The sequence below is a fragment of the Triticum aestivum genome, chromosome 1D (assembly GCF_018294505.1).
Source record: "Triticum aestivum cultivar Chinese Spring chromosome 1D, IWGSC CS RefSeq v2.1, whole genome shotgun sequence".
Lineage (NCBI taxonomy): Eukaryota > Viridiplantae > Streptophyta > Magnoliopsida > Poales > Poaceae > Triticum > Triticum aestivum.
In genome coordinates this window covers 9,007,041-9,032,539 of record NC_057796.1, presented here as the reverse complement: position 1 = coordinate 9,032,539, position 25,499 = coordinate 9,007,041, and the positions used below count along the sequence as shown (strand labels likewise).

At 41.0% G+C, this 25,499-nt stretch overlaps 1 protein-coding gene and 2 pseudogenes across 4 annotated transcripts; 2 read left to right on the top strand and 1 right to left on the bottom strand.

Annotated features, from left to right (window-relative positions):
• The first annotated feature begins 1,827 nt into the window (after positions 1-1,827).
• LOC123179876 (protein Brevis radix-like 2) lies at positions 1,828-5,955 on the top strand. 2 transcript variants are annotated; one of them, XR_006490604.1, is made up of 7 exons: positions 1,828-2,052; positions 2,304-2,505; positions 2,899-3,189; positions 3,891-3,989; positions 4,089-4,186; positions 4,471-4,537; positions 5,725-5,955. XR_006490604.1 is itself a non-coding variant. In XM_044591771.1 (3 exons), exons 1-3 carry the CDS (start codon positions 1,836-1,838, stop codon positions 3,023-3,025), a joined length of 546 nt encoding a protein of 181 aa, XP_044447706.1. In that variant the 5' UTR covers positions 1,828-1,835; the 3' UTR covers positions 3,026-3,524. The 2 variants fall into 2 exon arrangements, 1 of the variants encoding a protein (XP_044447706.1); XM_044591771.1 differs by lacking the exons at positions 3,891-3,989; positions 4,089-4,186; positions 4,471-4,537; positions 5,725-5,955 and having other exon boundaries at positions 2,899-3,524.
• LOC123179874 (disease resistance protein PIK6-NP-like) lies at positions 5,810-10,403 on the bottom strand (annotated as a pseudogene). The gene is made up of 3 exons (XR_006490603.1): positions 9,385-10,403; positions 7,891-8,511; positions 5,810-7,657 (listed from the first exon to the last, which is right to left on the bottom strand). The product of XR_006490603.1 is annotated as a disease resistance protein PIK6-NP-like (transcript).
• A 483-nt stretch (positions 10,404-10,886) lies between these two features.
• On the top strand, positions 10,887-16,142 carry LOC123156846 (disease resistance protein RGA5-like; annotated as a pseudogene). Its single transcript, XR_006478463.1, has 5 exons — positions 10,887-10,891; positions 11,254-12,171; positions 12,509-12,590; positions 12,683-12,764; positions 14,137-16,142. The product of XR_006478463.1 is annotated as a disease resistance protein RGA5-like (transcript).
• Positions 16,143-25,499: the final 9,357 nt, after the last annotated feature.

Sequence of the window (25,499 nt, the reverse complement as noted above, 5' to 3'; positions counted from 1 at the left end):
AATCATGAAAAAAATAAATTCATGGACATTTTGTACAATTTTCAAACATTATTTTAAAATTCTGAACATTTGAAAAAACATTTTTCCTGAATAGGGAAACATTTCTAGAATCATCGAACATTTGTTTTTGCAAATTGGTGGGACAATTATTGAAATTCACGATTTTTTTGATTTAACGGCCATTTTTCAAAACGCGTGATCAATTTTGAATATGCGAACATTTTATGAACCAATAAACTATTTTGTAAGCCATGAACAGTTTTTTAATTTTCAGGATAATTTTCAATTCATGAACATTTTTTGAATTGGCGAAATTTTTTCAATTTCATAAACATTTTTTAATACACGAACTTTCAATAAAATCATAAATATTTTTGGATTTCCCAAACATTTGTTTTCAAAATTGCGAAAACTTTTTGTATATGTGAACATTTTTTATAAATCACGAACATTGTCTGAATCAAAAAATATTTATGAATTATTAAAAGATTATTTCAAAATTCACAGTTTTTTCTTAATTTTGGAAACTCTTTTTAAGCCCAAATTATTTGAAGTAGAAAAAATGAATACGGAAAAGGAAAGCAAAATTTAGAAAACAGGCCGCCCGGACATGGTTCGGCCCAAACAGGCACATTGTGTCTTGTCCCAGCGCACAGAGCGCAGTGATTCCCTTGTGTGAAATGTTTTTTTTATCACTTATAGATGGCAGCGTTGGGTAATATTTTGTAACTTTGGGGGCAATTTCGGTGACGTACCGCCACAAGCAATAACTCTTTATTATTAGGTAGGTATAGATGTAGTTCATGAATCAATGTATTTTCTCATGAAACTTTACACAGGTGTAGTACGCATGCCTATGTCAATGCACATCTTTTTCAGAATTTTTCGAAACTTTTTTTTGAGCAACGGAATTTTTTTGAAACTTTGAAACGTGTATTTCAAATGTTTCAAATAATTGTCTCCATGTAGGCTGAGCATCAAAACGCTGCACTTGAAAAATCCTACAATAAAATTCTAAGAAGGTTCACGTTGGAAGTTGATAACTATTTTTTCCGTAGGGAGAAAGTTGATAATTAATTACCAACCGAAGAATCAAACCGAAGAAAAAATGTTTAAAAGCGTCATCTAGGGGTGGGCTCGACTCGTTAGACCTCGTTAAGATAACGAGTTAGCTCAGCTCGACTCGTTAACATGATGAACTTAGATTTAAACTCAACTCGACTCATGTAAGGACATGAATAACAAAATATACATATTATGTATGCAACTAATCTACAAGAATATATTTATAGACATAGAACTTTCTTCACAATTCACAACAACCAACAATTTACACTAAAGAAACACTTTGTACACGCCATAAATGACAGTAATCTACAACTATATTGATACTTATCTCACGTCCCTTCTGATTAACGAGCATAATTAATGGGCTAAACGATTACCTGGTTAGCTCGGCTTGTTAAACTTATTTTGTTAACCAGCTCAGATTAAAATTCGTCTCGACTCGTTAGTCATCGAGTTCGAGCCGAGTCACGAGCTACTCGTTTAGCTCATGAGTTTCGAGTTAAAATTCCACCCCTTGTGTCGTTTGAAATTCTAAATGTCCAACAACAACAACAACAACAACAACAACAACAAAGCCTTTAGTCCTAAACAAGTTTGGGGCAGGCTGTCTGGAACTCTAAATGTCCAGCTAAAATAATAGTAGTGATCTAAAAGATCATATATTGAGAGTACAATACTATCCTGGAGTGATGGGTTTGATAAAAAATGTTAAAAACGCCTCTCAACTTTTTTTTGATGAAAACGGTGGTTATTTGACAACCTAGCAAATGCGGTGGCTTTCTGTAAATTTCCTCCCTATCCAATCAAAACCCATCCAAACCCTCGCTCGATCCCCTCTCGCCCCACCCGCCGGCGGCGCCACCGCCAGAGCCACCGGCTCCCCCCCACCTCTGATCCGGCGCTGCCGCGCCCTCTCGTCTCCTCCTTGTCCCAGATCGGGAGCAGCTGAGCTCGGCGGAGGAGCAGCAGCAGCGACATCTCAAGGTATACCATTTCTGTCTGTTTCGCGTCGGCGATTCTTGCTCGTCGGTGACGGACAGCGCAATCTTCCCGGATTGAATTGTCTCAAGTCGATCGGGCCAATTGATTGCACAAAATTGGGCCTTCATATGTTCAGATCGGGCCAAGATAATGTTGTAGATGTGATGCTCTGCTTAATTTCAGATTTTTTTTCCTTGTCCAGCAAATTAAGTTTCCTACAATAGCTAGCCTTGATAGCCTTGTTCCATCATCAGTTAGCAGTACAGGCAGTATGGATGGAACAATGCATGCTCCAAGCGGCGCCGAGCCACGTGTTGCTGCCCACTCTAGCGTGAACGGCAACGGCGCTGCCAGGCGCTTGCATGATGAATGGCTGGAAGAGTATGAAGCAGGTGTTTTCATGAAGCTGAAGGACCTCGGTGACGGCACCCGAGAGCTGAAGAGGGTTCGGTTCAGGTGATTAAGCTATTTCCTGTCATGCTTTCTACCCCCAAGTTAGCTTTGTAATTTGCACATGCAAACAACTCACTGAATATTCATGATTGCAATATGCTAGTTGCTTGATTAGTCATTGGACAATATTTTACCGTCCCGCGAGTTCATATGCAACAAGAGGTCTGACAGTTCATTTAGTTTATAATCATATTTAGAGCACTTTTTTTTTCCACATTAAACACTACGGAAAAGGAGAACTCCAGGTTATCTTGTTCACATTAAACACTGTCTCACACTTCTGTTTCGGTCTGTAGCTGAGCTTCTGCTCTACTGACAAGTGACAAGCCTATATTTCATTGCAAAATATTAATAGCGTTGACATCCTCCCTTCTTTGAAATATTTCTAATTTGCAGCAAAAGGCGCTTTGGGGAGCATCAGGCTGAGAATTGGTGGAAAGAGAACCGCGAGAAGGTTTACGAGCGATACAATATAAGGACCTCCCAACGAGCGTCGTCAGCAGCCCCAACCCACTCGGCCTAATAACGTACCTTCCTGTTTCTTCACGCACAAACTGCAAGGCCAACCATCAACGAGCAGCAGCAAATCGTGAACGAAATTAAGGGTTATGTCATATGTGTACTGGGGGTGCAGACCGCCATATGTGATCTTTATCGTCTCTAGATACTGTGGTATTGGTAAGACTGGTAAGTAAGGTTTGGTTGGTGCTTAATCACCATAGGCCATAGCATGTGCCCTGTCCTAGTGTAATGTACATAATGTAGTAGAACTTATAACCTGTTAGTTGTGAGGTTAATGTAGTCTATTTAACTGGTTATTGGTCTTTGTCAAAACCCAGCCCGTTAACATATCTTGTTATGTGAAGCAAAAAGAACATGTATTGTCTTGAGAGTTGGATAAGTTCCTTGTGGTGGAACCTGTCCAGCTGTAGACAACGTACCTGTCTGACTATGAGGTGCATGTGTGTATGTGGTGATTGTCAATCTTAAGATCATGTATGAATGCACTTTCTCAATCTTAAGATTTGTCGATTCAGTTGATACGATCCTGAAAATTCACTTGGTAGCTTGTGTAAAAATGCAGCCTAACATTTTGGGCTATGGGTTTGGACAAGGATAGAATTGGGGCAAATTAACAACCTAGGCTTGATTCGTAGCTTAATTAGCATGGTATGAAAATAGCTTCCTTTTCATCTTTTAATGGAGGTGTACCGAATCAAATAACACAAGGATTTGATCAGATAGAGAGCTGTTCTGCAGTCCATGGCTCCATGCTACCTTTACCATGTTGTATATCACTAGCTATTGATGTTGGGTGAAGCTTTTCTGTTTACATTATTTTTTATCCTTCTTCTTTTGAGCTTGTTACAGTGACTTCGGTCCTGCAGGGGTACCTGGATATATATGCTCAACGTTTGATCCAATATGAGGAATTTTGACTTAGGATTTCAAGTAATTGGGATCAAAGGCATGGTACACTCTACCCTGTATGTATGGATCACAGTAACTAGTGTATGTCAATTTAGAAGGTCCAGGTGTTGTCATTTATTCTTTTCATATAAGACCGGATCCTCATTGTTTTTCAGTTTTGGTCGCCGATTTCTGCATGTGCCGCTGTTGAAGAAATAAATACTCCTTCCATGTCGCAATACAAGTCGTTTTGGACATTGACATGGCTTCCAAGGTTACAAATTGGCATTTACTTCTCTGAATACATGTTTCTTTGAATGAATAAAAGGGTATACATCATGTATGGTCTATCAAGTGATAGACATAGTATTGTCAGTTTGATGTCTAAATGATAGTGATTTTTCTCTAGAAATGATCAAACCTTAAAATGTTCGGCTGACAAGATTTCTAAGGTGGGTCATTAGCCAAGTAATCCGGAGACTCCCTGATGATCATGTTATCCGCAGATTGAGATGTAACAATTGGAAGTTACTAATACAATCTGGTTTCATTGCTCAGTTGGCATGACGACTAGAGTATGGAGTATCTGAAAGTTGAAGTTATGTAGCAGTAACAAGAAAAGAAGGTAACCTATCAGCTCCAAAATAATTCTTAGAAGTCCATTCTTTTGTGGCAAAAACATTGAATCAGTAATCTGCTACTACAAAACAAATTCATGGGAGTCCATAGGAATCTGTGATGCAACGTTTCATCATTCTGGCACAACAGTTTACAGGATTGACCTAATGACTACACTTGCAACACAGTGATTAATTGAGGGTGAAGCTTGACCAATTAAATTGTACACATGTTGCAAACAATGCAACACATAAACAAAAAGGTTGTAAATTAACATCCAGTCCTTAACCCATTATTACTTTGCAGAACAAAAATAATTGCAAGATGAAAGGAAAAGAATATTTAAGTTTATCAAGGATCAACACAGCTTCTTTTTTGGCAGAAACATTTGTATCAGTAATATGCTACAAAAATAAGCATGGTTTACTCAAGGAGTACACTTGACTGAACTCAACAGTACACTTAACATCACAATTTCAGGGCGAAGCACAACCGACTAACCCGTACAGATTTGCCATCCAATATAACACTGAACAAGGTTGTAAATTAACAGTCAGGCCTTAGCGGCTTAACATGTCATTATTTTCACAGAAAAATTGCAAGAGGAAATTAAGCAATAAATATTTTCCAGTGCCATGATCATCATGGTCCTCACTGGGGCAACGAGAGAAGAAACCTGTCAGATGCAAAATATGTTTCTGCGATCATCAGGTCATAGTTCATTCCATCTTCAGAAGCAAGCACAACCAATTAAATTGTACACATGTGCCATCCAACAGAACGCAGAAGAAACATCCAGGCCTTAATCCAATTACTTTATAGCAATAGATTGCAAGATGCAAGGAAGGAATATTGTCGGGTAACAATATAGCATCAGGTCATCACTCAGGCATGGCCAAATCCGGACTTCATAGCCAGTTCCATCTTCATGGGTTTCTTTAGACTCCTAACAACAAGAAAATAAATAAAAAACTCTCAGCTACAAAATATAATTCTCGAAAATTGATGCCATCTTGTGCCAGTATAGCAAGGATCAGCATGTTTTCTTTCTTGGCAATGAATAGAATCAAGATATATCAGCTACAAAGTAAACATGGTTTATTCAGAGAGTCCACACCAATTGATCATGCACAAACAATAATTAAACACATGTAAATTAAGATCCATGCCATAACCCATCTTTATTTTTTGCAGGAGAAATTGGAAGACGAAACTAAGCAAGAAAATTCTCCAGGAGCATGATCACCGAGTCACTCACTGACAGTTCAGGCTTCATAGTTCATTCCATCTTCAGAATGGGTTTCTTTGGATTTCTAGCAAGCTGGGTCCGGAACTGTTCCTTGAGCCGTGCTTCCCTCTCTAACTCTGTACCCGCACGGTCCATCTTGAAATGAACGCTAAGCAATACTTCCTTGATGCTCGGGAGGATATCCAGCCCAAAGAACCCAATTCCACCTCTTTTACAAGCATCGGTTACCTTGAGCTGCTCGAGTTCGGGCATTGCTCCTTGGTCAAAGTTCACCGACTTGATCCCCCCTAAGCCTTCGACATCAAATACCACAATGCTTCTGAAAGCATCCTTTTGGAAATGGAGCTCTCCAGCCTTGAATAAACACCCCGACAATCGGAGAATGGATAGGTTTGGCAGATGTCCCAGGACTTCCATAGCAGCGTCCTGCTCAACCTGGCTAGATGTTGTGAAGCTCAGCTTTAACTTCACAAGATTCTGAAGCTTCTTGATCCACTCTGGCAATACGCCCAGGCGGCCCTCCAGTTTGAGGCTCCGGAGGTTCTTCGGAGGCGAGGTAATGTCATCTAGGCATCCCTTGTCTGACTGCACTGATAATGACTCTAGGCGGCTAAGATTGGAAATGGCTGAACAAAACTTTACATCATTTTTCTCATTGATGCCCATCACTCCTAACTTGCGTAGCCCGCTGAGTCTTCCAATCTCCTGTATAACGGCATCTCCATATGCAACGTGCACACCCCTTATAGTGTGCAGGGATTTCAGTTTCCTGGCCCCTCCTGGCAACACAACACCACCATAATCTTTGTCCATCATGATACAAGGAGTTGCGGCACCACAGCATAAAGAAGTGCATGCATCAAGCTGGTTGAAGCCATAAGTGTGCAGCAGATGCCTTGTACATAAATAATTTCCTTTTGTTGGAAACCCAGCATGGAGATGTTGTAGCTTCTGAAGCTTGATGATTGTTTGTGGTAGCATTACAATGGAGGTACCTCTGATATCTAGTGTATCCAGTTGCCTCAGGTTACCTAATGTATCTGGCAGGTGACAGATAGATTCACATCCTCTTAGCGAAAGGTATCTTAGGTGAAGAAGTTTCCCGATATGCTCAAGGTGATGATTAACTAGACCTGTCGTGTCTTCCAAGTCCAGCACTCGCAGAAGCCGCATCTTGTCAGAAAGGAAAAATGGCTCCCATTCTCCAAAGACCGTTATTGAACGTACACGGGACATGTCCACTATGCTCTCGAATGCACCCTGATCTCTCTCCCAGTTGCTGCTTACAGCAAGGTGGCGTGCTGTGCCCTGGGTGTTTAAGCTGCAACCTTCCTCCAATCTAAGAACAAGATTTCCTTCCATCGACTTTGAGATGCCGATTTCACGGATGAGATCATGGACTTGGCAGGAGCCAATCCTTTTTCCATCACAAATTGATCTTTGGGATGGCAAAAGCATGCTCCTGCTTATGAGGTCCATGAAGTAGCTCTCTGCTACTTCCTCTGTAGACTTGTTACGCACTACACCTGGGTAACCTTCAGCAATCCACCGCCGCAACAAACGTTTGAGCTTAATGTTATAGTCCTCAGGAAAGATGGAAAGATACAAGAAACAAGACTTGAGATGATATGGTAAACCATCATAACTTTTATTAAGGACTGTTATGATGGCCTCAAGCTCTGGATTCATCTGTAACTCTGCAGCACTAATATGCTCATTCAGTTTCTTCCACTCCAAGGCTGTTTTTGGCTGGTTTGCCAGGAAACCACCTATGGTGACTATTGCAAGGGGAAGTCCCTTGCATTTCTTTAAAATAATATTTGTTTGTTCAACCAACTCAGGATACTGCTCATCCAAATCCGTAGTCTTGTCAAAAACCTGAAATTGGTAAAAGTAGACTTTTAGTTAGTACTCTATAAATTCTATGAGGGCTATCCCCTCTTTTCAAAAAAAAAAAAACTCTATATCCCCTCTTTTGGATAGAAAAATAGGCATTGTTTTTTTTTTCCATGTCACCTGCACATGTGTTATATCCCAGCTATATTTTGTTAGGCAACTAGATAACTATTTTCAAATTAAACAAATGCAGTATGAAGACACACTATCCATACCTTTTGTATGAAGAGGTCATGTGCATCATTGAGTTCCAGACCTTGGAGCTTGTATATATTTTTACGTTTCTTTGAACAATGTTTAGCAATATCCTCTACCCTTGTGGTGACTATGATCCGGCTTGATGTTTCCAATGCAGTAAAATGCGGGATGATTGCATCCCATTCTCTCATGGATGATAGATCATCTAGAACAATCAAACATTTCTTTCCTTCTAAATGTCTGATCATATCTGCCACATCCTCGTATCCAAACTGCCCAGCTAAGTTCTCTAGGAGCTCATCACAATTGAAAGGACGCATAATTGTAACACAGGCACACTTCTCAAACTTGCCTCTGAGCTCTTGGCTTTGATAAACATCTCTCACTACTGTGGTTTTTCCAAGACCACCCATTCCACACACAGAGATCACCTCAAATTGGCGGCCATCTCCATTTGTGATTAGTTGGATAATCTCTGATTTTTCTTTCTCTCGCCCGATGAGCTGAAATTCCTTAAATGCTGCTAGCGTTGTCTCCATGCGAGTGAGCATCTTGTTATTCACCAAGATGTGACTGGCAGTAGTGGTTGAGTTTGTGCTGCTAGACCCGGCCTCCGTCGAATCTCCATCTTGAGAACCCTGATCAGGTAAGTTGGAGTTCAAAGAAGGCATAATTCAGGGGATCATATCCCGTATTGGTTAATGAGTGAAAAAAAGGGCTCAACTCAGTTATTCAGGTAGGAACATAAATAAACTAGTAAATTATCAAGGAACCACATGGTATTGAGGCGAAGGTATGAGAAAACCGACTCAGAAATGTTTCACTTAACCACAACTTTTGGGCCAGCTCTGTTGACAGCGACTATAGCCACCTGGAGCCCATATTTTCTTATAGTTTCTTACAAGAGAAAATTGAAGTGCGCAGATGACAGAAACATTTTCCGGTTATCGCTCAAATCAATGGAAATGAATTCTTGCTGCGTTAGAAACAAAACAACTATTACACTAGTGTCTGTTCGTTTGACACAAACTTCAAATGCATTGAAGCAAATGTCAGTATCAATGGAAACTCATGCCCTGGAAACAAAAAGGAGTTAATTATCTGCCGAATTTATTGGTTTTAAACTTGTGTGCTAGATTAGTTAGTTTAAAATATTACTCTTGTAAATATACTGTACTGGTCCGATGTGGCTCCCTTCCCTAGTCGTACCCGTGTAAAAAAGGCCTTCTTAAAGGTTGTCCTGATGTGCTTACGTTTAGCTCATTTTGCAGAACTAGCACTGTTTTGTTAGTCTCAGAACTGCCACTTTTATGACCAGTTTCACAACGTACTACTATGACTTGGACTAACATTTTACACAACTCTATACAGTTAACTCTATGTTACTTGGATTAACATTTTACACAACCATATACCATTAACTCCATAGCACTTTGTATTGTACTTCCTCTGTAAGCTAACAAGTAATCAACAGGATTGGATGAAATCCAATCTGATCTTTGGAATGTTACCTTCTCAAAGAAAGCATAAAGAGTATTCTGGTCAATGGACAACTGCTTGTGCTCTGGCGCTACGTTCTGTGGCCCTGCGCATAAGCTTGCAACTTCAACTTGCTTTGTTGACACTATAATCCGGCTTCCTCTCTTGTTATTGGGAAAGCATGGTTTAATTTGATCCCACTCTTCAGTGGTAGACATGCCATCAATCACAATTAGGTAACTCTTTTCATTCAAATAAGACTTGAACTCGTCAACCACATCATTCTCCTTCTTCATTCCCATCCCCCTCAGTACTTGGGCATCCATATTTTCTACTGGGTCTTGCAAAAGGTTTATATAGAATTGCCTGATAATGCTTCGCATGAACTCTACTGAATTAAAAGGGCACATCACCTTGATCCAAGCATGGCAATCAAACCTGTTGTGTTTCTTCAGATCTTCAAAGGCTCTTTTTATGACGGACGTTTCCCCAACATCAGTACTCGTTCCCCACACCGCTATCACTCGAAGGCGGTCATCCATCTTCCTTATCAGTTGAACAAGATGTGCTTTTGCCTTCTCCCTCTGCCGCCTTGCATCCTCTGTGCTAGACATTGTCATGGCACCGGTGATGGCAGACTGCCCATCGGTGCTGTAAGGATTAGAGCCTGCGGAGCCCTTGATAAGGTGGTAGCGCATATTCCTCTGGCTGACATCTTCAACATTAGCTCTGAGCCCCTTCATTTGCTTCGCCACCTGGCGCCGATCCTTCAGAAGGATACGCCACCAGGGCTGCTTCTCTAGGCGGACTGCGAAATCCTGGAGGGAGTCCTCAACATCGTAGGCTAGGTCGCGGACTTGCTTTACCCAGACCCGGACCACCTTGCTGTTTTCGTCCCCTTCATCATGCGCGGCCATGAGAAAAGCCTGCATCATCTCGAGCTCGTTGGTGATGAAGACCTGGTCATGCCGGACTCCAAGCTGCAGAGCCACCTCCTCCGCGATGGCAGATTCAGCACGGACTTGCCAACGCTCATCACCGTGGCCTCCATGGCTCTCTGCTCCTGCTTTGTACGTGTTTGTGTGGGTTGATTTTTGATAGATCTAGAAGTAGTACTGCCAACTAATGCTCAGTGCAAAAGCTCAGCAACGGCCAACGGGCGAGTCAACACTAGTATATATATGTATTTGCTATTTATTTATCACCAATAATTTACGATGGGTGCAATAAGCTGATTAACTTATGTTGAGTATGAGACCCAGTTAGTCACTCAATTATCTTAAAAATAATCTGAAACGAAATTTAAGGGCTCCGTTTGGGTCACAGGGGGAAACTAGCTAGTTTGTTTGAAAGTAGGTGGCCTTTGGAATCCCCTCAGAGGCTAGAACATGTACGTTGGTGGCGACAGCTTGGTTGGAGAAGGATCAAGAGATTAGCTTTGCGGTGGCCTTGAAAGGAGCAGAGAGATAAGAAGCAAGTTCATGCGGTGTGGGAGGGATAAGGCACATGTGGTGGTGGAGGACAAGTGGTAGGGATGAGGCACATGCCCCCTTGTTGCTTGGATTTGTATACCACGTCGATGCCATCTTATCATACTAGCTAGCAGGCACTGGACGGGCTTTCTACTACGGCTGACAGCGACAAAGGAACTTTCTCCATCCACACCGCCCATGTATTCATTTCAGAACCAACCCAACCGAACGAAAACGCGGAGCGGAACTATTCATCTCCTTCCACAACACCGCCAATCGTCCATGCACTAGTATGTATTAGTTTGCCATTCCAGACACAAGACGGACCTATGCAGACATTGAACATAGTGAAAGTTATCCTTGTGGTAGTCAATGTGGTAGCTAGAGTTAGTACTATGCGACACAAGCTGTTTGGGGATGTTGGTGAAGACATCAGGGTTATCATGCAAAGCCTAATGGTCATGCAAGAAAAACTTCTCTCAGGGGCAGATGCAGAGCAACCAGGCGAGGAAGATACACCAAAGCTGCTTTGCAAGAGCTGAGCTACCAACTCGAGAACAAGATTGATGACTGGATGCTAGTCTACTCCTTTCATGGCACCTATTACAAGGATGGTATCAAGAAGCGTGTCAGGAAATTGAGCAGAGTGTTCCCAGATAAGATCCACTATCAGATAGCCAAAGACGTCAAAGGCATCAAGCTTCAACTCAAGGAGATCCTAGATGGATATGAAAGACACAAGATCAAGGAGATCCTAGATGGATATGAAAGACACAAGACTGAGGCTTGCTCTAGCTCCAGAAGCATCAAGCTAGACCCAAGATATTGTATGATCCATAAAGATGCAACTGAACTTGTTGGAGTCGATGGCCCCAGAAATGATCTTGTGAACTGGCTGATCAAGCAGGAGGGTGAATCGGCTCACCAACAAAAGGTTGTCTCTATTGTTGGTTGTGCGGGTTTAGGCAAGACAACTATTGCCAAACAAGTCTATGACAAGTTTGGAATCAACTTTGAATATCGGGCTTTTGTATCCGTTACACGATGCCCCGATATCAAAAAGATTTTGAACTGTATATTATGTCAACTCCACAACCGAGAATATTCCTGCAATGAAACCGAGGATTCAGAATATTCCTGCGATGAAATCGAGGATTCAGAATATTCCTGCGATGAAATCGAGGAAATCGAGGATTCACAATATTCCTGCGATGAAATCGAGGAAATCGAGGATTCAGAATATTCCTGCGATGAAATCAAGGAAATCGAGGATTCAGAATATTCCTGCGATGAGAACCAGTATTCAGAACTCACCCATCAAATTAGAGAATTCCTACAGGATAAAAGGTATGTATATCTAGCACAACAGAACTAGATAGTGCATACATATGTTTTTTTTTGCGGTGTAGTGCTTACATATGTGTGGCTTTCGCTGGTTTTCCTTAACCGTTCCTTGTTTGGTTTTTGGGTCTGATTTCCCTCATTAACTGGACCAACTCTCTTGTTCTTAATGCAAGGCAGTAGCACCCCGCCTACTGACGAGGTTTCGTCAAAATATATTACTCAAAAGATAACTGAATAATATTTATAGCTGCCTTAATTAACTGCTGTGTACATAGTACTGATATGCAGTCTATCAAAGTGAATTCTAATGAAGCTAATTAATGGTTTATATATCTTTCAGTTCTGCTCTGTTGTGCTACATAGTAGAATTTAGTTTCACGAGACTGCAGTATATGTACAGTGATGTATTTGAGTGTATATCTGTATGTTTGTGAACATTGTTTGAACCGGGCCCTAATGCAATTGTATAAGCATAGGATCCGATGGTACGCTTGGTCATCTACAATGCTGCTAGTCAAACTCAAAACAGCAGCAGACAAGTAGAGACATGGGCTGTGTAGGTCAGCAATGTGTAGCGGACCGTGTGAAGGGGCAATGTAAGTCCTGTACTCTGCTGCGTAAGAGTAGAGGTATAAAAGGGAGGCAGCGTTGTTGTAGTTGCCAACTCCTGAAGAAATAGAAAAAGAAAGAAGGTTTCCCAACGTTGAAAGGGGGCTGGACCAAGTCCTTGCATCGCCTGAGTTCGTCTCCCATTTGAATCCTCGTTGATGTAGAGAGCCTGTGTGCGTTAAGCATAGTGTTTTAAATAGCGGGGTTCCTCAAAATCAGCTATAGCGGGGCTATAGCCGGCTATTAGCGGACTATTGTACATGAGTACCATTTAGCGGCATCCTGCTCAAAAAGCTATAGCGACCGCCATAGCCGGCTATTTAAAACTATGTTGAGCACGTGAATTCTAATGAGGCGAATTACTGATTTTTATATCTTTCAGTTCTGCTCTGTTGTGCAATACAAATGTACATTTGACTTGCTATGCAGTAAATTTAGTTTCGTGAGACTGCAGTATATATGCACAACTCTTGGAGTTTCAAATGTGTTCATTGATCATTGATACATAATCATTTCCGACGTATCATATGTATCACATATGTAGGTAGCAACTAAATATTGGGTCAAATCATTTTACAGTGAGTTTTTTTATGAAAAAGCACTGTGCGTAGAAGTTCTATTTTTTTTCACAAAAGTATATATTTGAAGACCTGTATAATTTCAAGAATAAGCTCGCTTTATATTCAGAATGTAAATATGGAACTCATAAGCAGTGAGATATATGAATAATCATACCGAATTCGCTTTCATGTTGAATTGCTTGATTTGACCATTTATAAGTTAACAAATATGGTAAATCTTCTTTGAAGAAAACATAAGTTGCACCCATGGTTTCAGTGGAGTTTTCACTACAGGACAGTTTCCATCAGATATTTCTCCGTAAGTATTTATACGCCCATTAGAAGCACCGAAATATGTCTCACTGTTGCTGTGCGAACAAAATGCATTATTAATGGTACAAAGAACAGGTGCAACAACATGATTTTTCAGCTTGATTCATTCATGTCGTATGGGAACAAAATCTTTTCTTCTGGTGTAAATTGGAGTCAACGAGGGAATAATTAATTTCCTGGAAAGGAGAAACCAAATCCATAACCATTCTTTTCAGGCGGCCTGTGACTCTATGTGATTAGAATATTATAATTTATATGGCCAAACTTAATCTTGATAAATTGATAGACCATCTACTTCGTGATTTTTCATCAAAATTTATCTTGACTGCTTCTGTCCTATATTGTAGGTACTTTATCATAATTGATGATATATGGGACATAGACACATGGAAAACTTTGGATTCTGCATTATGCAAGAATAGTCATGGCTGTGTGATAATGACCACAACACGCATGTATAATGTAGCTAAAGAATGCTGCCTTTCTAATGGGAATCTTGTCTACAAAATGCAACCACTCAGTATTGGTGACTCGAGGAAGCTATTTTTCAAGGGAATATTTGGTTGTGAAAAGTGCCCCAGTGACTTCGAAAAAGTCTCGGATGATATTTAAAAAAAATGTGAGGGTTTACCACTGGCGATCAATGCCATATCCAGCTTGTTGTCTACTGGGAAAACAAAAGAAGAGTGGTATCAGGTTCGAAGCTCTATTTGTTATGCGCAAGGAAAAAATTCTGACATTGATGCCATGAATTACATATTATCTTTGAGTTATTTGGACCTTCCCCATCACCTAAGATATTGCCTATTGTATTTGACTATGTTTCCTGAAGATTATCGGGTTGAAATGGGGCACTTAGTACACAGCTGGATTTCTGAGGGTTTGATTCGTGGTGAATATCAGGAAGATCTTGTGGAATTAGGATATGCATATTTAGTAGAGCTTACAAACAGAAGTTTAATAGAATCAGTCGGCATGCAGTATGATGGTAAGGCACGGTTCTACCGAGTCCACAGGGTCATCCTTGATTTCCTCGTGTCTAGGTCCGCTGAAGAGAATTTCTGTACCTTGTCAGATAATCCCTCAAAGCCAGATCGAAGAGTTCATCGGCTCTCTCTGTTTGGAAATGAAAATCCATCATGCGTCGCACAATTAGATTTATCGCATGCTCGATCTCTTGGTGTTTTTGGGCATTCTGGGCAATTGCCTTCCTTTGTGAAGTCACATGCTCTGCGTGTGCTCGACCTACAAGATTGCCCGGAGTTGGGAAATCATCATGTCAAAGATATTGAAAGACATCCTCTGTTGAGGTATTTGAACATCTCTGGAACAGATATAACTGAGCTTCCAATACAAATTGGAGATTTGGGGTTCCTAGAAACACTTGATGCATCATTTACGGAATTTGTTGAGATGCCTGGATCCATTACTCGTCTAAGAAGACTGAAGCGCCTGTTTGTTTCAGATGAAACTAAATTGCCTGATGAGATTGGAAACATGTGCTTGCAAGAGCTTGGGGATATAAATGCCTTCAACCAATCAGTTAACTTTCTGAATGAGCTTGGCAAACTAATGGATCTGCGTAAGCTGAGCATTATCTGGGACACCAACGGTATTCCCAGATTTGGCAAAAGAAGTTATAAGGAAAAAAAGTTTGTCTCCTCGCTCTGTAAACTGGATCAGATGGGCCTTCGCACCCTCTGTGTTACATTTTATTTGAGAGAAAAGGATGGCTTCATTGGACATCCGTTCTTGCCTGCTCTCAATAGTATCCGAGAGGTCTATCTCCGCCGTGGGCGCATGTGTTGGATTAACAAATGGCTGCTTTCACTTGCCAACCTAGAAAATTTATATATCAGTGGTGGGGATGAGATAGAGCAGGATGATCTGCGTACAGTTGGAAGCATACCAACTCTGGTTGAATTCAAGCTTTACTCTGGATGCTTAGGGCCTATCATCATAAGTTCAGGATTTGAACAGTTAGAGAGGCTCGAGTTGAAGTTCAGTTTTTCGCAGCTGACGTTTGAAGTGGGCGCTATGCCTAACCTGAAGAAACTTGATCTCCATGTTTATTTATCTAAGTTCAAATCTGTTGGTGCTGGTTTTGATTTTGGCATCCAGCATCTCTCCAGCCTTGCTTCGGTTTCTATCGTCATATTTTGCGAGGGCGTCAGTGCTGCCTATGTGGAGGCAGCGGAGGGAGCTTTCAAGAGCATGGTCAATGGACACCCGAACCCCAACCGACCCATATTGGAAATGACTAGAGAATCTGCGGACTTCATGTCACAGGATGAGTGACAAAATGGCGCTGGTCGGTGTTTCGGTGAATAATCATGTACCTGTCTACATTTCCCTTTCTCAGTTCTCTGCAATAATTGGAGCGACCCGTTTCCATTTTGTTCTAGTATTCTGTATTTTCACCCTTGTTTACAGTCTTAATAAATCTTGGGTGGTCTGTAACACCTGATGAAAACCATTTGATTTGATGCCGTTTCATGGTGAACTGTACTGTTATTGCTGAAGTATTTTGTGTAGTGCAGAGCAATCAGCAATGTGTGATTTTACTTTGCTCGTTTCGTTGCGGTTGTTCCCTTGGCGGATCTGGGTGAAGCTGTTGATGGGAGTTATTTCATCTTGTGTTTGGGCGAGGCTTTGCCTGTGCCTGTCTTGCTCTGCTCCTGAGTGAGTTTTGGTTTCTCTTAGAACAGTCAGGTGTTCTGGTATGTTGGCTGTATATGGCTGTTAGCTTTTGGAACTGATCGCCAGCAGTTTGTGGTGTCTTGTTCATCAGGTTGATTGTTACTTTTGCTGCCGTGTATGATTGTGTAGAGTAGTGCAGTACTACGATACCCTGAGGCTTGAGCTCCCGCTGTACTTGCTGACAAGCAAGCCCACATTCATTCGCAAAATCTAATTCACCTCGACAACGCCCCTCCTCGAAATTCGTTGTCTGCAGTCCAATTCGCTCTGGGGAGCATCAGAATGAAAATTGGTTGAATGAGAATCACAAACAAGTGCATTGACTCCTTGGACTCAGGTCCGTGTAAAATTCGACACCAGTTTCTTTCTCTGAAGATAAACTGCAGGACCAACCACCATGTATACCAGGATGCAGATCATCATATGTTCTCCCTGCCGTCTCTTCGTTTTCCCCTTCCTTTTTTTATCCATCAGGAAAGTTATATCAATGCTACTACTTCACATTCGAATTATTACGAGTTTGCATACTTTTCTGAATGTATGTGAGTCCGTTAGTTCATTTTCCGTTTTTGCCACTTTCAACCGATACAATGAGGTCAAGGCTCTTTTTTTTTTTGCGAGGGAAAAGGAGTTTTATTCCATATTGAGAGAGTTACAGTGGAGAGGCAACTTTGACTGGATTGATTCCAAAAACGACCCAGAGTCACAGGCCCTATCATACGGTGAAGGATGATACCAATCTTGCCAATGCTATGCACGGTGGCCTCCATTAGCTAGGGGCAGCGGTGCTTATTATGCTGGACGTAGATACACAAGTGATGATCTATTAAAAGAAGAGCTCGGTCAACGCAGATGCATCTGCGGACGGCAATCTAACTGACTCTATCATCGTGTTCCTTGTGCCTAACGAATCTACTGAGAAGGATGATACCAGCAAATCTTCTCCAAAAATAAGCATAAAAAACTGTATCCTTTTCTTTCTTGAGAAAATACGAGCTTGTGTCTCGATGCACTGGCAGAGCGAGTCGATTGCTGCGTGATGAATGAAGCATTTAGAAAGCAAAGCAGAGGACTCACGACATTAACGTGTGACGATGAGGACAGCCTAATACACGACGAACTTAACTCGTCTGTCATACTTTGTGCTGAAATCTGATTCAGAGGCCTCCTTATTGTGCTAGTTTCTTTCAGATTCAGATTCAGAATATAAGACCGCAATGGAACTGGCTGTAGTACCCCATTCAGATTCAGAAAGGATGATCTGAAGTACAGGGGTCCGGGTCCGAAACAAAATGCATACAAAAGGACATACAGGTGCTGCAAACAAGTATGGCGGGCCCTTAAGCACTTTAACAGAGCTGAAAGAAAAAGAACACCGAGGGGTCTTTCTCGGTGTGGGTGTCCCGCTCTTTTTCAGGTTGAGCTACAAGATAGCAGTGGCCTCTGGTTCGTCAAGAATTTTGTGGACAAGCATAACCATCTCTTGTCCCTGCTGACCTGACTCCGTACTTATCGGCTCATCGTAGAATGACTGACGCACAAAAGGCCGATGTCATCGAGTATGCTGTCGGTGGACTTCAAACACATCAGATTATGAATGTAATGGAGAAGAATGCCGGAGGTCCCGACACGCTTGGATTTATAGATCGAGATCTATACAACCATGTTTCAGTCCAGAAGAAGCGCAAGATAGAAGGCAGTGACGCTAGATATTTGCTCACCTATATGATTGCACAGAAAAAAGCAGACCCGGAATTCTTTTTCAAATACACAAAAGACAGCGAAGGCCATTTGAGGAACATATTCTGGGCTGATTCACAGTCCCGGATTGACTATGTTGCCTTTGGTGGTGTCGTGGTGTTCGGCAGTACATACCGGTCTAACAAGTACAGGCTTCCGTTTGTTCCATTTGTTGGTCTGAACCATCACCGCAGCACAGTTTTGTTTGGGGCCGGTCTAGTGTCAGACGAGACAGTTGCATCATATCAGTGGCTTCTTCATGTATTTTTGGAGGCAATGTCCTAGAAGGCACCCATTTCAGCAATCACCGATGGGGACGGTTCAATGGCTAAAGCAATAGCTACTGTCTGGACTGGAACAGATCATCGTTTGTGCACGTGGCATATCGAGGAGAATATGGTGATGCACCTCCGCAAGAAAAAGCTTGAGGAATTTAGGGAATTCATTTACCGTTGTTGGGATGTTGATGAGTTTGAGAAAAGATGGGAGGCTTATAAGGTTCGGTTCAAAATAAAACCAACGGGGAAGAGGTCGTCATGGGTTAACAGGATGTACGAGCTGTGACACAAATGGGCTGCTGCGTACACAAAGGGTAGATATTTCCTAGGCATGATGAGTAATCAGAGGAGTGAGTCTCTCAACTCAAGGCTTCATGTGCACCTGAACAGGAAGATGCAGCTTGTTGATTTGTTGCAGCATGTTGAGCACTGTGTATCCATAATGCGTAAGAATGAAGCAGCATTAGACGCAGTAGCAACACATACGACACCCTTCACTAAGCTGAATGCACACCCTCTGAAGATTTCTGCCTCTTATATTTATACAACTGTGATGTTTTCAAAGGTAAAGCGTTAGATTGTCGAAGGGACAAATTGGCAGGTCACGGACCGGGTAGCATGTGATGGTTTGCTCGTGTTTGGAGTTTTGCGCAAAGCCCCATATGGCAGGGATACTACAGAATTGCAAGGTAAGGAAGGTAAGTATGCTGAGGACTTGCATGCAAAAAAATTGGATGCTGAGGATCCCAATGACTTGGAAGGTAAGGATGCTGAGGACTTGCATGCAAAAAACTTGGATGCTGAGGATCCCAATGACTTGAAAGGTAAGGATGCTGAGGACTTGCATGCAAAAAACTTGGATGCTGAGGATCCCAATGACTTGGAAGGCAAAGATGGTGTGGACTTGCATGCCAAAAACCTGGATGCTAAGGATCCCAATCACTTGGAAGGTAAGGACAGTGAGGAGTTGGATGCACAAGGCATGGATGCTAAGCCCGTGGATTTTATATATCACGTGACTTGTCTGTTTACAGGAGCAAGACTGGATGATGCAGCTTGTAAATGTAAAAAGTTGGAAAGTCAGGATTACCCATGCACACATATATTCTGCGTTCTGGATCATCTTGGTGTACGCACATTTCCAAAATTTTTTGTCAAGAAAAGATGGACAATGCATGCCAAGCCAGCGTTCCCTTCTTCAAGGACTGCGAATACTCATGTATGGTCTGATCACATGAATAAGTATCATCAACTATGCAACATGGCTAGTGACGCTTTATTCATAGCCGCAGCTAGCGATTCACAGTCAGAACAGGTGATGGAGCTCCCCCCGAGTATATTGGTTGATGGAGAAAAAACTGATTTGGATGAAGGCCATAAATCATTTGTTCCTTTGCCGGCATACTTCTCTACTGCTCGCGAATGCTGCACTGATGACATGGAAAATCCAATCAAAATAGTTCCAAAAGGGAGACCAACTACCGAAGAATCGAACAAGAGGATTAAATCCAGGCGCGAGCGGATGAGAGGGAAAAAAAGCAATGAAGTTAGTGCACATGTTTAAATGAAGAGACAGAGGCAGATACAGAAGAAGAGGAAGATTCAGGTACAGAAGAAGAGGAAGATTCAGATGCAGAAGAAGAGGGAGATTCAGATGCAGAAGAAGAGGGAGATTCAGATGCGGAAAAAGAGGAAGATTCAGATGCAGAAGATGGTGGGCCGAGGAGGGCTAGGAAGAGACCATTGGAGGTTGCAGAAGAGGATTACGCAAAACCAAACAAGTGGGCAGTAGCACAATTGTGCGTATTTAAACATGTTTTCGAATGCTGGCTGCAGATTCATCTATTTCATTTTTTGCAGGAAACGCAAGGGTGCTCCAAATGTCATTGCTGGGAGGAAGAAAAAGAACGATGACAAGGGTGCGTGAGGAAAACCAGTGAAGTTAGTGTCTGTATTTACATGTCCGCTCTAGAAGTCCGGTATTTGCTAGTACTGTGTTGCCGTTTCTTAACTTTTCCAGGAAAGACTCTAGTAAGGGCGGTAAAGAACAGGCCAAAGGGGTGATGAAGACAAAAAGGCCTGCTAGGAATGTACCACAGGCTGAGCGAATAAGAGCTGTCAAGTTAGCTTCTGTAGCTATGAAGAGAAAATCAGTGAAGTTAGTGTTTTTTCTGTTATAGTGTACTGTACATGCTCAAATCTTCTTTGCTATCCTATTAACAAACGTTGTTTCATGCAGGAAAGCTAAAATGAAGTCGAGAGAGGATGTTTAGATGCACAGGGTCAAGCAGAGAAAACAAAATGATTTCTGGGGTCGAAAAATTGAGAACAAACTAAAGTAGACAGTTTTCTATGCCTTGATCCACCTTGTTTCTCATGTATTAGACCTATTTGATGGACTGCCACTATTTTTCTGAATTCCTTGTTTGATTGGTACACCCTCATTTTATTATGGACGGGTCGACATGGTAGGCTAGTTATGATTTATCAACATCGATGAAACAATGCATTTTTAGTGAAGTTGGTTTTCTGTATTTTTTTCATTTTTTTAATAATATATTGCTGAACTTTGTTTAAAGTGTAGTCAAATTTCATATTGAAATATAAAATAGAAACCGAAAATTGATATATATATAAGAAAATAGAACGTTACTAGAAACCTCGTTTTCAAATAACATTGAAAATCGTTTATTTTCAAATAGAAAATAAGCATACTGATATTTTAAAAATAGCATGCTCATTTGAAAAAAGCATGTTCAATTGAAAATAAAATAGAATGAATATGCTGATTTAAAAATAGCATGCTGATTTTAAAAATAGCATGCTGATTTTAAAAATATCATGCTACTTTTAAAATTATAATGCTCTTTTCAATATGCTACTTTTAAAATAACATGCTGATTTAAAAAATATCATGCTAATTTTAAAAATAGCATGCTATTTTTAAAAATATAATGCTCTTTTCAATATGCTACTTTTAAAATAGCATGCTGTTTTCAAAAATATCATGCTAATTTAAAAAATATAATGCTCTTTTCAATATGCTACTTTTAAAATAGCATGCTGATTTAAGAAAAATCATGTTCTTTTGAATATGTTGTTTTTAAAAATAGCATGCTGATTTCAGAATAACAGCCTCATTCTAAAAATATAACGCTGTTTTTAAAATAGCATGCCGATTAAAAAAATTACATGCTTTTTTAAATATGCTATTTTGAAAGCAGCGTGCTGATTTTGAAAACATCATTTTTTAATTACGATTTTTAAAAGATAGCATGTTTTTAGTATACTGTTTTTCAAATAAAAAAAACATGCAGGTTTGCTCTGTTTTTGAAAATAGCATGCCATCTCGAAAGTAACAGAAACATCATTTTTTGCATTGCATTTCCACCCGCAAGTTTTTGTTTTGCATTGCATTTTTTTTGTGCGGCACACATACAAACCGCATTTTCAAAATAACTCGTACTAGCCAACACAAAAACCTCGTTCAAAAATGAAAGTAGTGTCTAATCCATTTGAAACCCGGTTAGATTTGATTCTAAAAATACTAGCATCACTGTGGCAAAAAAAGGAAATATAATTGCAATCCATAAAGGTAATTATATCAAGGAGGGTACCAGGGTGCGTTATATATATAGACTTGCATAGCAAGTACATGACGCCACATAGGGTTCATACTACCACCAAGTTATTGCCAAGTTCCACTTACTGGACGATCTTCATATCCAGTCGGACCCAAAAGTTATACCACCAAAGTATCAGTTACTACCAAGTACCAATTACTACTAAGTTGCACTTACTGGACCCAAAAGTTGATACTACCAACTTGCAGTTACTGGCTAGTACATACAGATTATAAAACTAGTGTCAAACTACTGCCATGGGTCAACGAATCCTCATGCCACTAACCATGTTCACCCTAAGCCCACCTCCACTCCTTTCCATGAACCTGAAGATAGCCATTTGATCTTCTTTCATTCTGGCGCCCTCAACGACTTCTCTCCAGTTCTTTGTCATGATCGCACGCCCGTCCTTCTTTCCCATCTTGAACAAGACCTTTTTATTACCTTCAAAATGTTCGTTGGTGACACGCACAACCATGGGCTTTCGCAGATAATCTTTGAGGTAGGCCTGACTGTAATCCTTTGAGAAGCACTGATTGCACAGGGAAATAAATAATGTTACATAAAAAATGAAGTATGATTTGCACAAAAAAAAATAAGTATGATTTGCACAACCACGCCCGTCCTCCTCTCTGTCTCTACATGATGGCATTTTCACTAGTGAAGTATGACTTGCAAAAAGAAAAGTCCAAGTGTTTACCATCTTGCTCTTCCCTCTAATGACTGCCGAGCGAGTGACGGTGCTGACATAGTATGGTATGGGAGGTTGGCACTACTTTACTATGGATTTGAGACAGTCCCACCGATCCTCGTTCAGCGATACATTGTTGCCGTAGAAGATGCGATCCTCGAAAGTTCCTTTTCTCACAAGGTATCCCGGACCTGTATAAAAAAAATTAAGATGACAGAGTAGTAAATAATTTCATACGTAAGATCTACAACATCAGCACTGGGTTAATGATCAATGCCTACTCCAATGATCAAGAAATGAAGCACATAGATAACCCAATCACATCCACCCAGCAATATCTCGTAGAAACATGGGAAAATTGAATATTTGATTTATTTAAACTAACAACTAAACACTGCTCTATGTAAGCTCTAGTTCAGTCAATGTTGATTTGGAAGGTCATCTAGAACCCAAACAGAGTAATGTGTGGTAACCAAGTGTCACTCAAACATCAACTTCCTATATTTCACGGTTCATTTAATATCTGACCAGCCATATAGAACTTTACCCCGTAGTGCCAAGATAGGATCGAGGTCCACATCTCCATCTCCATCAGAACTATCATCAGTGTCATAGTCGCTAGAGGTGTCGTCATCAGCGCTATAGCCGTCACTCCCACGTGAAGTGCCATCTGAAGCATCATCTGAGGTGGTCCGGTGATCACTCTCTTCACTGCTGATGAGGATGGTTTCCCTTGCCATTCAAACCTGTTGCATGCATTGCAATGAACAAATGTTAGTTATTGATATATGAAATCAGTCTTCCATTAGGACTTATTAGCACCATATACAATGTGAATAATCTTTTCGCATACTTCTTGCTAAGTACGTAGTTCATGTATAAACATCTACACGAAAAAGCTAGTCGACAACTATTCGCACGACTAGTCAAGACTAGTGGTTAGACTCATAATCATTGGGCAGACATAACCAATTAGGATATTTCAAGGTTACAATTTTGTGAGCTGGACAAGAAAACTTGGTAACCAACCAATTAATAGCCATGTAAAAATGAACCATGATTGACTGCTCTCATCGAGCAATACGTGAAACTATAACTGATCTGCCTTTGATCACTGCAAATTTCCTGATGGGCTGTTGTGTGGTACCATCAGGTAATAAATATAAAGTCTTTAAATTGTCCCAACAAAACAAATAATGCATTTGCTGCTGTACATAACATTTTTAGAGGTAGCTGTGGAGGTTAATTTTCCAATTCCAGGGAGAATAAGGACATGATAGAATCTCTCAAGCAAGATGACAGCATAGTGAAGGCTATGAGAACGAGCAAGGTATGCTGACCAATAGTCACCCTTTTGTATACTTGCTATTTATTTACTCATTACTACCCATACCAACAAGTAAAATCATGATTATGAAGTATAATGCAGAAAATCCAACAGTGAGGAATTTGTTGCAATATGAACTACTAGCTCACAGCAAATTTTCATTGACCCCAACAAGCCCATACCATATCCTGGAGATAGGCTGACATAATTCAAGTAAGAAGTAACAACAATCAGCAAAAATATGCACCAACCAAAAATATTACATGTGTGCACATATCATCAAAAACATGCACCAATCAAGAGCAGTCTATACTTGACAAATCCTTCAAAATATGCACTAATCATCGTACTACCATCGAGTAATACATGAAACTATAACTGATCCTCATTCCATCATTACAAATTTCCTCATGGTCTGCTTCTGTGCTCGCCTTTTTAGTTTTTAATAACTAAGCATCAGCAAATACATATACACAGTCTTCAAACTATCCCAACAAACCAAAACATGTGTATGCTCCTGTGAATATACTTTTTCCATATCTAGCAGTGGGGGGGTCATTTTCCAGGGGGAAAAAGTACTTGATAGCAGCTGTCAAGCAAGATGATAGCATAGTGAAGGCTATGTCGACGAGCAAGGTATGCTGGCCAACACCCACCTTTTTCTCTTACTTGCACGAAAGTGTTTATCCATTACTACCCATATGAACAAGTAAAACCATGATTACGCAGTACATTGTCATATTATCTTGCTGTAAAATTACTTGTTGCAATATGACCTACTAGTTGACAGCAAATCTGCGAATACCCGAAACATGCACACAAGCAAGTGTCAGATTTTAACTTGGGCGGTGCTGCTAGATCGCAAAATTAAGGTCAGATCGACATTCGAAGGGCAGGGAAGATCAATCTTACCTGCGAAGTGGTACCAGATGGGGCTGGAGTAGACTTGTTTGAAGCTGGCACCACCGGAGCTTCGGGCGGCGCGACCAGGATTGGGGACAAGAGGTGCCTTTGTTGGACCTTGCTGTCGACGAAGCAATGGAGAATCGTGGCCGGAGCAGGGGGGAGTGGGTGGCCTCGCGGATCCGGCCGATTTGATGACGACGAGGGCGGCCAAGGTGACGGCTTGGAAAACCCTAGCCGTCGCCCTCCGCGTCGCCTCTCTGTCTCTGCAAAGAACGAAGTGTGGTGGGATTGGGAATGGGGGTGGGGTTGGGGTTGGGGCCATGGCTCGCTTTTCTCTCTGCCTCCCACTTGTGCAGGCCCACAAAAGGAACAAAGTGTTGGGCCGGATCAGATGCAGATTTGGCAGCATTACCAGTTCTGGCCAAACAGAAAAGATCAGCATGACCACAGGTGTTCTTTTGAAGAAACCCTAAAAATACACTGCTGTTCATATTGCATGTGGATGAGTCTTTCAGTACACCAATTGATCTTGAATAATTTTAAGCACTCCACAGTATATATATA